Below are 14918 nucleotides of genomic sequence, written 5' to 3' on the forward strand. Positions count from 1 at the left end.
GTCATCACAGACTTCTTGATAAGCAGAGTGCTGTACCCATATGATAGAGTCTTACTCCAGGCCTTACACATGTAATGGTGCTAATCATGAGCAGGCAACTCAAAATGTGATATGCATATACTTGCCATGCTCAGAACACCCAAAACAATCACAGGAAGCCAAAAGTCAAGGGAGGAGTGACTGACTGGGAAACAGCACGTAACAGAAATGCTCTAAAACAGATTATGATGATTGTGTGAATATATTAAAACCAATGAATTTAAGATTTTCAAGAGTTTACAATATTTAACTTACGTGACTTTTTTCCATGTTTAAAATGATTAAAATAAAACAAATCATTTTTTACAACTGTAGTGTTGGCTGGAGAAATGGCTCAGCAGTACTTCCTGCTCTTCCAGAACAGCCTAGCTTCAGTTACCCAAACGCATTATCAGGTGGCTCATGACGGCTTCAAACTCCATCTCCAAGGGCTCCATTGCCTTATTCTGACCTCTGTGGACACCCACACACATGCATACATGCACATAGGTGCATAAATAAAAACCTTAAAGTCTTGGTGATTTTATGAAGAGAACAGGAAATACCACCAGAAGTACCCCCAGGAACTTCCTCAAATGAGCATGGAGATGCCCTACCTAACCACGTGGTCCACCCGGAACTCACACTGCATGTGTACATACTCCTATCTCAACAGACATGGACAGGTAGGCATTGCTTGAAAACCCTCTCTAAAGAAAGGTTCTGCAAGTCAACCATGGCAGCAGCTCACGTCTGTAATCCTGGAAGCCAAGGCAGGAGGATCACTGTAGGTTCCAGGCCAACCTGGGCTATAGAATAAGATGCTATTTCAGATCTATGCCCACTAAAGAAAGCAATTCATGATCTAGAATTTTTAAAACTCATAATAAAATTAAACAGAAAATAGTGAAAATGAACTTAACAAAACTTGTTTTGATGGAAGCATCCCTATACCACAATAAATAGAGAACCTTCGTAGATATCTTCAAGATTCAGGTCTCTACTCTGCGGCAGCCCCCTTTGCTTTATCAGTGGGAAGCTACGCCCAGTAATAATACAAGTGAGAAAATAACAAGCCTTGGATCACCAAGGGCTATCACTTTCCCTCTTACAAGCTCACTAGAGAGATCGGACCCTAGTTCTTACCTAGAACTTCCTCATAGTCAATGAGGTCAAACCACACAACGGCCACGGATGTCCAGACGCCCAGCAGTGCAATGACCATGAACCACGTGAAGAAGGACCCTCCTGAAATTCCTCCTCTCCGCCCGTTCTTGTGTCCTCCGTGTTTTGCCTCTGTATGGAGAAAGAAAAACATCAGGTGTCATCACAGAAGAAGGAAACCCTTGGCTCAATGCCACTTTGCCCCATCATGGATTTTGACAGTAATTCGATAGATCACTTCAGAAACACGTTTTACTTAAATTCTCAAAGTGCACTACACAAAATAACGACTCTGAACACAAAGAAGTTTCTGCTTACTCAACTACCATGTTTAAATAATCTTAATTTTGGATACAAGCAAACTCCTGAGGGGCTATGCTTTCTTAAAAAAAAAAAAAACAAAAAACAAAAAAAAAACAAAAAAAAAACCACATGATGGCAGACATACCCATTCCTTCCAAGCCCTTTGTCAAAACAAGTCGGCATGGCAACACTTCTGTGTCCAAATGGCCACATGCCCTGCCTCAGGCGCTAATTAGCAGACACTGGTATGTCATATGCCTTCCTGAAACCTCAGGTTCTTGCTTTTCTGTATCAAGGAAAACACTAGCCCCGTTTTGATATTTCTTGCTGTTGTCTTGCATTGTCCAAAATTTCCAACTAGCCAAAGCTGTACAGTTTTTACTTTGCTTCAACATCCAAGTCTTCAGCAAGTAGTACGGACACTGGGACAGGCATTCTGATTTGCCTTCTACATCTGCATCTGCGGCTTTCTGCCCTGCGGGGCTCCCTAATCCCCAGTGGCCATGCTCCTCTTCCTGGTGTCTTGAGGTTCAGCCAGCTCCTTCACTGAATGCTGCCTTTTCCCGGTCTGGGGAGTGGCTATTTTCTTATGCCAATACACAATCAAAAACTCATCCTAGGGGCTGGAGGCCCAGTGGTTAAGAGCACTGACTGCTCTTTCAGAGGTCCTGAATTCAATTCCCAGCAACCACACGGTGACTCAGAGCCATCTGCAATGGGGTCTGATGCCCTCTTCTGGTGTGTGTGTGAAGAGAACAATGGTGAATACATAAAATAAATAAATAAATCTTTAAAAAACAAACAAACAAACAGACAACAACAACAACAAAAACCAAACCCTCACCCTAGAATCTTGAGGTTTAGTGAGTATCAACTAAGTGAAATCAGAGATGCATATGGGTCCTTTTCCATATCCTATTTACACTGTACACAGCCCAAACTGTACTGACTGCCACAGAAGAAAACAATCCCCTCTAAAATTATGCAGTACTGGGGAAGGTGAAGGAGAGGAGTTTAGAGAAACATAAATCACAGGCAAAAAGAAGCAACCCAGCCCAGTTACACCTCCCTCTTTTGGGAGATGCAGTGGGGCATGGGGAGGCAGGAAACAGGCCTTGCCAACTGGCCTCAATGCAGGAAACAGCTCTGTAAACTGCTGTTCACTAAGTGCCGTTTATTATGTTTGCTATGTTTTATGTCTTATAATCTTCCAGAAATATTCTCCCAATGGTCAAAATAAATAGAAGTCACCGGTCACTATTTAAAAAAAGCCAATTTTTTTAAAAAAGTTAGCACTCTGTGCAAATTTTTCTTAAAAAACAATGCTATATTCCACAAGTATAAACAAATATACTTAGAAGGTTATATCATATCCCCAAAGGGCATCTGGAAAAAGGGCACCTTTCTCTATCCTACCAACACAGACGGACAATGCCTGGTATGTGGGGCACGCTGGGCCCTTCCCACAGCACTGGCAGGAACGCTGCTACATACAAGTGGCTCTCATACCAACTGGCCCATGTTTTTGCTGAAGGTGTCTCTAGAGGCTGAAGCGAGACATTGTTCATTCTGTGCAACCGTTCCCCATGTGGTACAACATCCAACATGGTAAGTTCCCCCAGTCCAAAGGCAGATGGGTCCCAGGATTATTCCCCCAATATCCCCAAACATCTCTTGCATGGGGCATTGCCTGCCTGGGAACCCCTGAATTCCCAAGGACAAGAATCACCATCTATTAGAGGGCAAAGATGAAGGCATTCACCCACATCAGCACTGCACGCTGGGCAAAGCTCAGAAGATGACCTCTGCAGGCCTAAGTTCTGAGTGTCCAACGAGGGTCCACCTTCCTCACTCACATCTCCATCAGCTCTTACTGAGAACCTGATTTCTCCCTCCAGACATGCTTCTAAGGGAAGAACACTAGCGGCTTCAGGCAACAAAATGATTCCAAAGCATGGCTCAGAAAGAAAACAAAACAGAAATTCTATTTGTCAAAGAATAGTCTTTTCTAAGATTTATTTTATGTGGATTGGTAATTTGTCTGCATGTACATCTGTGTATCATATGAGCACTTGGTGCCTGCAAAGGTCAGAAGAGGCCGCCCAGAACTGGAGCTATGGCAAGTTGTAAGCTGCTACGTTGGTGCTGAAACCAAACCCATGTCTTCTGTAAGAAGAACCTATGCTCTTATCAACTGAGCCAATCCCAAGAATATTCGTGTTCAAAACCTATTAGTAGATCAAATCTTCAAGAGATCAAAAGACTAACTCAGTCTTAGTGTGTGCACACATTCAAACACATGTGTATACTTGTATATTCCTGGAACTAAGTGTATAAAATTATGGCTAAATAAGGCATTTTATTGTTGGGGAACATAGTTTTCAATATTTGTATATGTCATTAACAATCACATAATTCATTAAAATAATACAAAATAAGCTATCGCTGGAATTTTTCAAAATAAGGGAAGAGACAGCTAAGGTCTATGGGGCAGGAGTATTGAATAACAGTGTGCAGGGTTTAGTTTACTACACTTTTATAAACACGAAGACATCTTCCTAAGCTCTATGAAAAAGTCCTTCTTAATCTTCTGTAACATACAGGTAAGTTCACTGTTGGAGAGACAAAGGCTCAGGGATCAACCTCTCTCAGGTTCATTTCCCAGCACCCACATCAGTGGCTTACAACCACCTCTAACTCCAGCTCCAGAGGAATGCAAAGTCACCAGCCTCTGTGTGAACCTGACCTCATACGCACATACCCATAACTAAAAAAAACAAAACTAAATCTTACTTAACAGTGAAATACATCTCAAATGAAGCATTCATTTAAAACCAATGATAAGACTACAATAAACTAGGTTCTTGTCTTATCTGTTCTTGGACACTCTGTCAGACACCATCTTTTCCTACTGCTCCTCATTAACTAAAATAGCAAACTGTTAAAAATACTTTATCCCTCTACAATGTCAACCAGTGTGTTATTCCAGCATCATTAACCTTATTACTATTAATACTTGCTAGTTCCATAAAGGATAAAAGCATTATAGGAGAATCTTTGTATCGGCACTTCAAAGTCTTTCCTTTAAACACGCTCATGAGGAACGCTAAGCATGAGCTAAGGATCTAGATGTCTTTCAGAGCCCCTCTCTGACAGGTGCATGGTCTGTCCCTTTGTAAACATGCTCTTCCTAGTCCCCAGGGGCAGTTCTGTTTCCTGACTCAAGAGAAGTGTGGTAAAGCAAATACTTCAGTTTCAAACTTCACAAACAAACTCAAAACCAGGATGTCATCACAAAAATATTCTGGAAGAACAACCAGCAGTTGATGCTATTTTCTCAGATTAAAATAAATCTGAGTCAGTCTTCATCTTGTTCTCTGGCTCTAAATCCAAACTACAGTCCTAGGGCCTGGTCACCAGGGTTTCGTGGGGTTAAGAATATCATGACTCATTTTCTGAAATGAAATGGGATTCATTTTTCTCCAAGCTGGCTCATCAAAATGACATCCACGTTAGAGAATGTTTGGACATGGCACTGGACAGAACATTACTATGGAGAACAAGAGTTCCAACAATCAGGAGAAAAGACTCCAAACTGAAGTCTGGGCTAGAAACAAAGGGCCACTGTATGCTGCTGAAGAAAGGGTAAACAGAGGGTCAAGTAATTCATTTGTCAGTAATAAACTACAAACCATTCACGGACAACTGTTAGTGGGCATTCTGCTTGGTATTCCACACTGATATTAAATAGAGCAACTAAAACACTAGAACAACAATTCCTCATATACCAACACATATGCTTTAACTAACAACAACAACAAAAAAAAAACCCAATCTTTGCTTATAAAGAAATTAGAAGACAATACAAAAACACAAATTCAACACATTAAGGGAATGCAAGTACCCATTTAAGAAACAAAATTCTAGTGTCTTCTATTTTGTTTTTCATTTACCCTCTGCTGCACATGAAGTAGGTCAATTTCCATATAAGGCAAGCCTGCCCGAACCAAGCGTGCTCACTGATACAAGACTAGACATACATATCCCTTAAGTTTCCCATCCTTTTATGTGAATTCCGAACACAGAATTCTCTAGGTTCATTGTAACAGACATAGGAGACTATGGAGGTTTATACAGTGTGGTTTACAGGAGTAGAATGAAAGGCAGTTTAGAACACCAACGTCTATTCCGATTAAAGACACATCATTTCATGAAAACCTAGCCACTGTGAACAGTTAGTCTTTCCAGAAATTCAGGGCAGAAAACGTGGAAGGCTCAAAGCTCTTAGCCAAAAGCTTCTGAACAGAGCGCAGCTGAAATGAAGCAGCAAGCTGGCAGCTAGGCCGGGGCCCCATTTATGCCAAACAACAGAAATATACCTTTATCTTCAGCCATTCTGATTTCTTCAATCCATGCACAAAATACACGGAAGGGAAAAAACTAAGGTACCCCCGGGGGGTATGGGGCACCCAGCGGTTGGTTCTTCCCTGCAAGAGCCGTGGCTACCAGTGCTGCCAGGACAAGGGCCCCAGCGCTGAAACTGGACCTGGCTGCAGGCTGCTCACCAGCTATTTTTAGAAATCACTTTCCCGTGGCCACATGCTGCTAATCGCTCAGGCGGACTGCACTCCTGACAACCCTGCTGCGGCCCTTCCGCTCAGGGTGGATGCCCTGCTCCGTTGGTCCCCTCCTCTTCTAACTCCAGGCTCTGTAGGATGAAGCCCCTGGACAGAGAGCGCAAGGAAACACACTGTCCCACCAGTTTGCGTTTCTTCTGAACAGGCTTCAAGGGTCTCAGCTTCAACACCAAACCACTGTGTAATCAAGGGAGCCCACATGTGGCCCAAGCCCGAAGCCAGCATGATTCAACCCTTCATAATTTCACCCCAAAGTCTGCAGGACTAGTTAGCCAGTTTGCTTAAAGGAAGACAAATGATAAATAAGAAACTAGTGAATGCTCTAGAATCCTGATCCACAACATTATCAGCCCAGGAATGGTCCTTCCAACAGCAAAATTAAAGACAGGGTATGAAAACATTTCAGAGAGGACTGAAGGAGGGGGAGGAATGATGGGAAGGTTAAGAAGGAAGAAAAAGTTCCCCAAAACAGGTCCTGGACTGCGATTATGCAATCCTACATCCAAGGGTTCCCTTCTGGGAAACGAAACTGGCCCAATTTTAAAACCATTTTTGACTGTTCTAAGATTAGCAGTTTATAGACTTCTTTCTAGCTCTAATTAATACATGAAATTAATTTAGAGCAAGGGGAATCTAGAGCAAGCAGCAACTTTCAAAGCTGCTTTTCCATCTTTATATTTCCTCAGTCCAACTTAAGTATTCAGAAGCAAATGAAACATTTAAACATTCTGAAGAGAAGTCAGTAACTTAAAATTTGATTGTCTAGATACGAGACAGGGCGAAGAAAGTACCAGAAACAAACTGGAAAACCAATTTGTGTCTTGATTTCCAAGGATGGAGTTAAAGATGACCTTCAGGTAACTCATATAATATTGTAAATATAATATGATATTATTATACAATGTTTTACAATAGTGTCATATGTTATTATAATAAGAAAATTCTGGAAGCTTTTCTTGAGGGTATAAGGATGAGGAGGAGCACATTGTGGGACCACAAGACCACAGCTGACTCACAGAGTGGCCACACTTCTGGGGCCGTGGCCTGGCATGGATCTGAAATGGAGATACACTTATCAGCTTCTCCACCATCCCATGGAGTCAGCACACCTCAGGATATCAGTTTCCTGCTTACTAAACATATCTTGACACACACCAGACATGCCCATGTTTGCTGAAACCCTCCACACCCCACATTTTCTGTAATCACTCAGAACTACTGCAAAAAAATCTGCTTGTCCACTCCCAGTTGGGAGTCTTAATAATCCCAGCTATCCCCAGCACAACCAGGGCCCACATGCTCCTGAGCTCTTGGCCAGCCTGTGCTGGGCCATCCTCATTAAAATTTCCAAGACAGTAGCCAATTCATTAAAATAAGAGTCATGGCTATTAAATCAGGGCCAGAATAAGCCTCAGGCTTCTTTAGAACCGTGACTATATATATGCTTTTGTTAACATGCTGGAGAGTTTTATGTCAGCTTGATACAAACTAGAGTCATCTGAGAGGAAGGAGCCTCAATAAAGAGAATGCTTCCCTAAGATCAAGCTGTAGGCAAGCCTGATTAGTGATTGACAGAGGAGGACCCAGCCCATTGTGGGTGGAGCCACCCCAGGGCTGATGGTCCTGGCTTCTATAAGTAAACAGGCTAAGCAAGCTATGAGGAGGAGTAAGTAGCACTCCTCCTTCCTGGCCTCTGCATGAGCTCCTGCCTCCAGGTTCCTGCCCTGTGTGAGTTCCTGTCCTGCCTTCCTCCAATGATGTATTATGACCTAGAAGTGTAAGCCAAATAAGCCTTTTCTCCCCAGCTTACTTTCTGGTCAGTCGTGGTGTTTCAATGCAGCGAAAGGAAAGCCTAACTAGGAGAGTTAACCTGTTCCTTCTCCTACAGTCTTCAATAGTTAAACAAACATTGTTATAAAATGTCTTTCTTGCCTAATTTCACAAAGGATCACCTGTGCAGTGGGGGTAAAGAGAGAAAACAAATAGCTCTGAGATACCACTTTAAATCATACATGTATTCATTGCAGGGATAGTACATTCTGAATTTTATGAAAATGCCTGTAATGAAAATAACTTTTTTGATAAAGAATTCTTCTCAAAGATTTTAAAAAATATATAGCAATTCAACACTACGGCAAATAGCAAAGCTGTCATTGTCAAAGTAGCAGCTGCTGGAGCTAACCACCCTGGGTACAGGCAGGGGACCGACCTGTAATGTGCACTCAGAGACTATTAATATCAACCTGATATGACCCGAGACCACAAGAGCCAAGACCTACGTCCACTGCGCCACTGGCCGCACCTGTCTCCAAACACCTGCCAGGTGAAAATCTACACCACGCGCTCTCCGGCCACTGCAGGCCTCTTCCTTTCCTTGGTCCCCAGCCACCTGTTATCTGCAGCAGCCGCCCTAACATGTTAGGATAACCTGGGGCTTCTTAATCTCTTCCTCTCAAGCCTGCGTTCCTGAAGGTCTGTACTGGGTCCCCAGAACATGTCTAAGTCTCCAGTGATGGATGCTGGTCAGGGGACACGCCAGCACCACTCCTTAGACCCTCAATGGGGAAGAGTGACTCACAGCAGCAAGGATTTGAAGACTGGATTTTATGAGCACACACGGTATCCAAGTCCTAGAACATCACAGAGGACCCAGGACTATGTATGGAAGCAAGACAACGTAAGCAAATGAACAAATTAGCAGCACTATAAAAGCCATCGTCGTCTCAATCTCAAGAAGGGAAGAGCAGCTCTGTTTTGGCCAACTGCAAGATTATCAATGCCTTGCACTCCCATGGCCCCAAAACCAAGCAGCAAGAACCGTGCTCCTCCAGTGCTCTCGGCATGCGATGACACACCACTGCTACTGCCCCGCTCTCGGTGCCCTACCCAGCCCCTCAATCTTAGCTGTAACCAAATGGATTCAAGGCCCAGCTCTGGGTCAGGATGACAGCTTCTCTTCCTCTTTCCTTGTTCCCTATATACCTAACACCCTCTTTTACAGTGTGCCTTGCTGCGACCTCAACCCAATTCACTGTCTTAGGCACATCTTTATTCTTGCTGAAATACTTCTGTAGCCCTCCAGGTAGCCACTGACAGAATCTAAAACCATACTGTTCTGCTTGTTTAGCTCCATCATGGTGCCAGCAGGGCACCCCACTGTCAGTAATGTTATTTAAACCAACACACATACTCCCCCAAAAGGAGCTTCCTTCCCTCCATGTACTTACAGTACCTCAACAAACACCAGCATGCTGTATCTAAACCTAACTTAAGCAGCCAAGAGTACCGCCAAGGTAACCAAGGGCAAGCTGCGGACACCAAGAAAACAATCCACGCTGACTCCTCCTCTGCCATGGAAAAGGATCTCTGCACCAGGAACCCAATGAGAATACACAAGCTATACTTGCAGCTTGTATAGCTATTGATTTCTTCACAGATTCCATAGCTCTCTCCCTTCTCCTCCCGCCAGGTTGTTTTCAACGTGGCTGGTATCTCCTAAGTGATCCCTGTCGCCACTGTAATGCTGAGAGGAGGTGGGGCCTTCAGGAAGTGCTCCTAAGGTTAGTGGGGTAGCCCCCCAAAAGCAGGCATTCACCTGCCCTCTCAGTTTTCCTGACTCCTCAAGGAAGCCTTGTGCCTCCAGGATGGGCTGCTCTCCCCAGAGGCCCAGAGTGATGGAAACACCCAATCTCATGACAGACTTTCTAGAACCATTAGGACAAACTTTACCTCTACACTTTTACTTAGCTAAGGTGTTTACTATAGTAACATGAATTAAGACACCCCACCCCTTGCCTCCCACCTCTCCATACCCAAGCTGCGGAGCACAGTTCCTCATTCATGTTCTCTCCTGACAGGCAGGCCACATTTGCTACTCAAGTCTTTCCACAGCACTGGGCTGACGTAAAGGCCTCCTCCGCCAGGTACTGTTCCTCCTCCCTGACAGTGAGAGTAGCCGGCCTCTCAACAGTGGTGCTATGATCCGTTACAGCTTCTCAGTGTCCACAAAAACTGTTAGTTTTCTGTCTAAGCTCCACCCCACACCTACCTGACAACAGCCAGGTATGCCCCGCCCCAAAGATCTGGCCCACTATAAGAGGGGCTACTTGCCCCTCCTCTCCCTCTTTGCTCTCTGCTCTCCCACATACTCTCACCTCTCTGCCCCTTGGGCTCTCCTCACCCCTTCTCTCCATGTGGTCATGGCTGGCCTCCACTTCTCTTCTCTTCTCTCTCTCTGCCTTTCTCTACCACTAACTCCCATCCTCTACCTGAATAAACTATTCTATACCATGCCTGCATGTGTGTGGTCCCTCAGGGAGAAGAGGTGCCCGGACAAGAGCCTGCCTGGGCACCCCCTTCCCCGACACCGATGTGCCACACTCCCTTAACCCCCATTTCTCTCCTTTTTAAGCCCCTTTACTTGGTGCCATGACTTCGGATGAGAAACACTGTGGGTTTGGCTTAAGCCCTTTCAAAAACTGCTTCAGAATTCCCTATTCTTAAGTGCATTCTACCAGGTTCAAGATTCTCCTAGCCTCACTACAGAGAACCTAAGAGCGAGAGCAGGGGACTGTCCTTAGAGCCTACACCACCCAGGCCTACTGCACCTCCCAAACCCCCCTTCCCCCCCTCTCAGGCCAGCCTGCTCTGCGCTCTCCCTCTCTTCACAGGCACAATCCTTCAAAAAGACTTTATTATTTATCTATTTATTCACATGAGAGTATTTTGCCTCCAGGAATGTCTGTGTGCCAGGTACTTGCCTGCAGCCAGCAGAGAGCGAGAGAGCATTGGTTCCCTGAGACAAGAGCTACAGACACTTGTGAACTGTCTGCTGTGAGCACAGGCAATCGGGCCTGGGTCCTCTAGAAGAGCCACCAGTGTTCATTACCGCTGAGTCCGCACAGGTACAAATCTTCACTCTGACCTTCCCACTCACAACTTCGCAACTATCCACTGCCCCTACGTCAGCACGCCGCAGAGCAGGATCTCCAAGGTCACTCTAGTGAGTCCCGAATCATGAATTCAGAGGGGAAGCCTTCTGCCCCCATCTCCTGGGACTTCCTAGCAGGATTCTCTCCCATTCCATCTCTTCCCTCCTTTGCCTTCTGAATGAATGAAGGTCAAGAACTCTTCCAGCGCATGGCCGTTCCATCTTTGAAACTTGGATGGGGAAAGGTTTCATTACTCCTATATCCCCCAGCACGGGAGAAGGAAATCATTCAGTGTTGTCAGAAGTAATCCCACGCCTGTAATCCCAGCACTCTGGGAGGCAGAGGCAGGCAGATTTCTGAGTTCGAGGCCAGCCTGGTCTACAGAGTGAGTTCCCGGACAGCCAGGGCTACACAGAGAAACCCTGTCTTGGAAAAACCAAATCCAACAAACCACCCCCCCAAAAAAAAGAAGTAATCATAGAGAGGCTGTGAATGTCAGAGTAGGAATGCCTTTCCCACAGAGAGGTGTGATGAAGTGTTCCTTCCCCCCTCCCCTCCGTGCCTCAGACTCCAGCTCCCAGGACTTCCTCATTTTCAGTCTGGCAGCTTGGGTCAGTCTCCTCTGTGTGACTCTGTAGCATGCCTAATTCCTAAGCTTGGTCCTCTGCGGTCTACAGCTCACGTGCTACCATCTGCAGGATTAAAATGCATCTCTCCTCTGCTACAAGCCCAGCCACCTGCCTCCCACGTGTCCCATATGGATGCTTGGCCTGCACACACGTTTCTGACATCCTCCCCTCTGCAGGGTCAGAGTCACAGATCACTTCCCAGAAGACAGTTGCTTAAGCCACAACCCTGGGACTTACCCTGGCTCTTCCCCTTCCCCTCAGGCAGAAGCTAATTATGCACAAAGATGTGGGCTCCCTCAGCCCCTGGGTATCCTTGTCAATTAAGACCAGAGTGCCCCAGCATGCCTGTGGAGGCCAGAGGAGGACTTCAGGGAATCTGTTTTGTTCCCTTCCACAATGGTTTCCCGTCCTTTGCAAGCACCTCATCCACTGACCCAGTTCACAGGCCCCTGATCAACTGTTGCAGTGACTTTTCTTAGGATTTGTGTTTGTTATGAAAGGAAAGGGTGGGGAAATCTGTTTGCTCTCACTCTTCCTTTTGAGTGTAACTTACCACCCAAACCCATGTTCTCTTCCGCTAAGTCTATCTACCTCAAAATAGTTCACTGCTTTCCCCGGCCGCAGTAGTGCTTCAGTATGATTACATTGTGAGTAAAAATAATAATCCTTACTGTCTTCACACTACTCTCAAGATAAAACAGAAAACCTTCAAAATGGAAAGGGGGAGCGTTGGGCTGGCTCTAGCTGGCTGCCCAGACCTCAACTTTGTTTCATTTCCCCTGAGCTATTTAAAATCTAGCCCCCCCCCCCCCCACACACACACACACACACGTCTGTACTCCTATTCATGCTCTTGCCCAGCCTGCAGAAATGTTCCATTGCTGCCACCGCTACATACAGTCACTGCTCTGACCCCTGCCCCACTATTTCCAGTTCACTCTAACATACCTCTTCCTCAAGGAAGCCTTCCCAGCTTTCCTTAAATGCTCTGAGAGCAATCTGCCTGTCACTGGAGATTAAACATCTTAAGACAATGAGTTTTTAATCTTCTGCCTCCAGATTGGAAGTTTCACTAAGCCAGGTACAGAAGAATAGATCTCTTCATTAGTGAATACTTCCACTGCATCTCCTTAGGAGGAAAGGATTTCCTACTAGGAAATCCACGGCCACCTCCATGATTACTTTTGAAAACACTGAATGATTTTTCCCATAGTGGATAATATAGGATTAATCAAACTCTTCCCTTAAAAGAGGGAACAGCCATGTCCTCGAAGACTCCTTGACCTTAATTCATTCAGAAGGCAAAAGATATGTAGCCTGCCTCCCTACTGCTGCCCATGTTTTAATACCGAAAAGTTAAAAACAATTAATTCAACACTTAAGTGTTTCATGTATCTAAGTTAGGAGGGAAGTGTGTCTGGACAACTGCCAAATTAGTGCAAGTTCCCGAATCTCCACCAATGTAAGGATTCTCAAACTCTCAGGGGAAAGCGGCCTTGTAAACAATGCAGCAGAGTGATCCCTAAGCACAGCTTAGGGACCGCATCCACCCACTGTCAACCCCCCACGGCTCCAGCTCAGAGAAGTTTGCAGTTGCTACACGGCTGAGCAGGAAGGAGCTGAAGGACCCCTTCCACGGGTCACAGCCGCCAGCAACAAACTGTGCTTGCTCTCTTCACTAAGGCTGTGTAGAAAAGGCACAGTGGCTGGAAGACTGTCAGATGCTCAAGAAAACAAACCCAAGTAACAGTTTGCACTTTCATCAGTCTACATTAAAATGAAATATTAGCAATACCCAGGCCTGCCTTCCAGCCTTCCTTCGAGCAAGCCTTCCTTCCAGGGAGCCTGCATTCCCTTCCCGCCTGCCCGCCCGCCTTCTAACCTTTCCTCCCCTCCTTCACACCCTTCCATTTGAAAACTAATTATCCTTTTGAATCTTCAGGTAAGAACCTCTACCAGAGCATGCATCTGTATTTGTAGTGATGCTGATTCACCACAGAGGATATTAAGGGGATCAGGACCCAGGTCCATACCCCACACCCACCATCTACTCAACTACACACACATACCACCACCTCCACCTCCACCTCCACCTCCACCTCCACCTCCACCTCCACCTCCACCTCCACCTCCACCTCCACCTCCTCCACCACCCCTACTCCACACATCACCCTTAAGAGTCTTTTAGGTTCCAAAACTACATTGGGAAAATTGGTTAGTTCAAGCCATGCTTAATGAATCAGTTTTTAAGTTAATTAGTTCTCCCCATAGAGTGTTCAATAGAGGAGAGGTCCTCTCTGAGGAATAACTACTCCCCTAGGCTAATTACCCATGGAACGGGTATTAAAGCAACATTTAAAATGAAGCAAGTTTCTTGCTGGCCCAGGAAAGGGAAAGTTTTGAGAAATGAGAGAATGATGCTCAGACGGAAACCAAAAAGTAGTAAAGGAAAAATTGTTAGAATAAAGTTCTTCCATTTATTTTTCCCTAAAATAACAGATAAAAGAAAAAAGAAAGGAGGGGTTGGAGAGATGGCTCAGGACTTAAGAACACTGACTGTTCTTCCAGAGGACCCAGGTTCAATTCCGAGCAACCACTTAGCAACTCACAACTGTTTGTAACGCCAAGATCTGATACCCTCACACAGGCATACATGCAGGAAAAACACCAAAGCACATCAAATTAAGTACATAATAAAGAAGGAAGAACAAAAACTGAAAACAGGACTACTCATTTAAGTTAAAGAGTTAAGCTTGTTAGTGTTCTGACTAAGCTCCACCCCACACTTACCTGGCAACAGGCAGGTATGCCCCGCCCCATAGACCTGACCCACTATAAAAGGGGCTACTTGCCCCTCCTCCCTCTCTCTCTCTCTCTCTCTCTCTCTCTCTCTCTCTCTCTCTCTCTCTCTCTCTCTCTCATCGCTCTCTCTCTCATCACACTCTCACCTCTCTGCCCTCTTGGGCTCTCCTCCCCTCCCCCCTCCCTCCACGTGGCTCCACTCCACTTATCTGTTCTCTCTCTCTCTCTCTCTCTCTGCCTTTCTCTACCTCCACTATACCATTAACTCCCATCCTCTGCCCTGAATAAATTCTATTCTATACCATGTCTGTGTGCGTGTGGTTCCTCAGGGGGAAGAGGTGTCTGGGCATGGGCCCGCCTGGGCACCCCCTTCCTCCACACCACCGTGCCACACTCCCTAAATCCCTCCTCTCTCTTTTTAAGCCCCCTTCAAA

The 14918-nt window shown here is 45.4% G+C and overlaps 1 protein-coding gene across 8 annotated transcripts in view; it reads right to left on the bottom strand.

Moving 5' to 3' along the window:
* The window catches only part of Asph (aspartate beta-hydroxylase), a 225844-nt gene that overhangs the window by 179548 nt on the left and 31378 nt on the right, over nucleotides 1–14918 (bottom strand). For all 8 annotated transcript variants that reach the window (XM_052176054.1, XM_052176053.1, XM_052176051.1 and 5 more), the window contains exon 2: nucleotides 1165–1314. In XM_052176054.1, the coding sequence (XP_052032014.1) occupies nucleotides 1165–1314 (150 nt within the window). The remainder of the gene's footprint in view (nucleotides 1–1164; nucleotides 1315–14918) is intronic.

This window comes from Apodemus sylvaticus, chromosome 3 (assembly GCF_947179515.1).
Source record: "Apodemus sylvaticus chromosome 3, mApoSyl1.1, whole genome shotgun sequence".
Classification (NCBI taxonomy): domain Eukaryota; kingdom Metazoa; phylum Chordata; class Mammalia; order Rodentia; family Muridae; genus Apodemus; species Apodemus sylvaticus.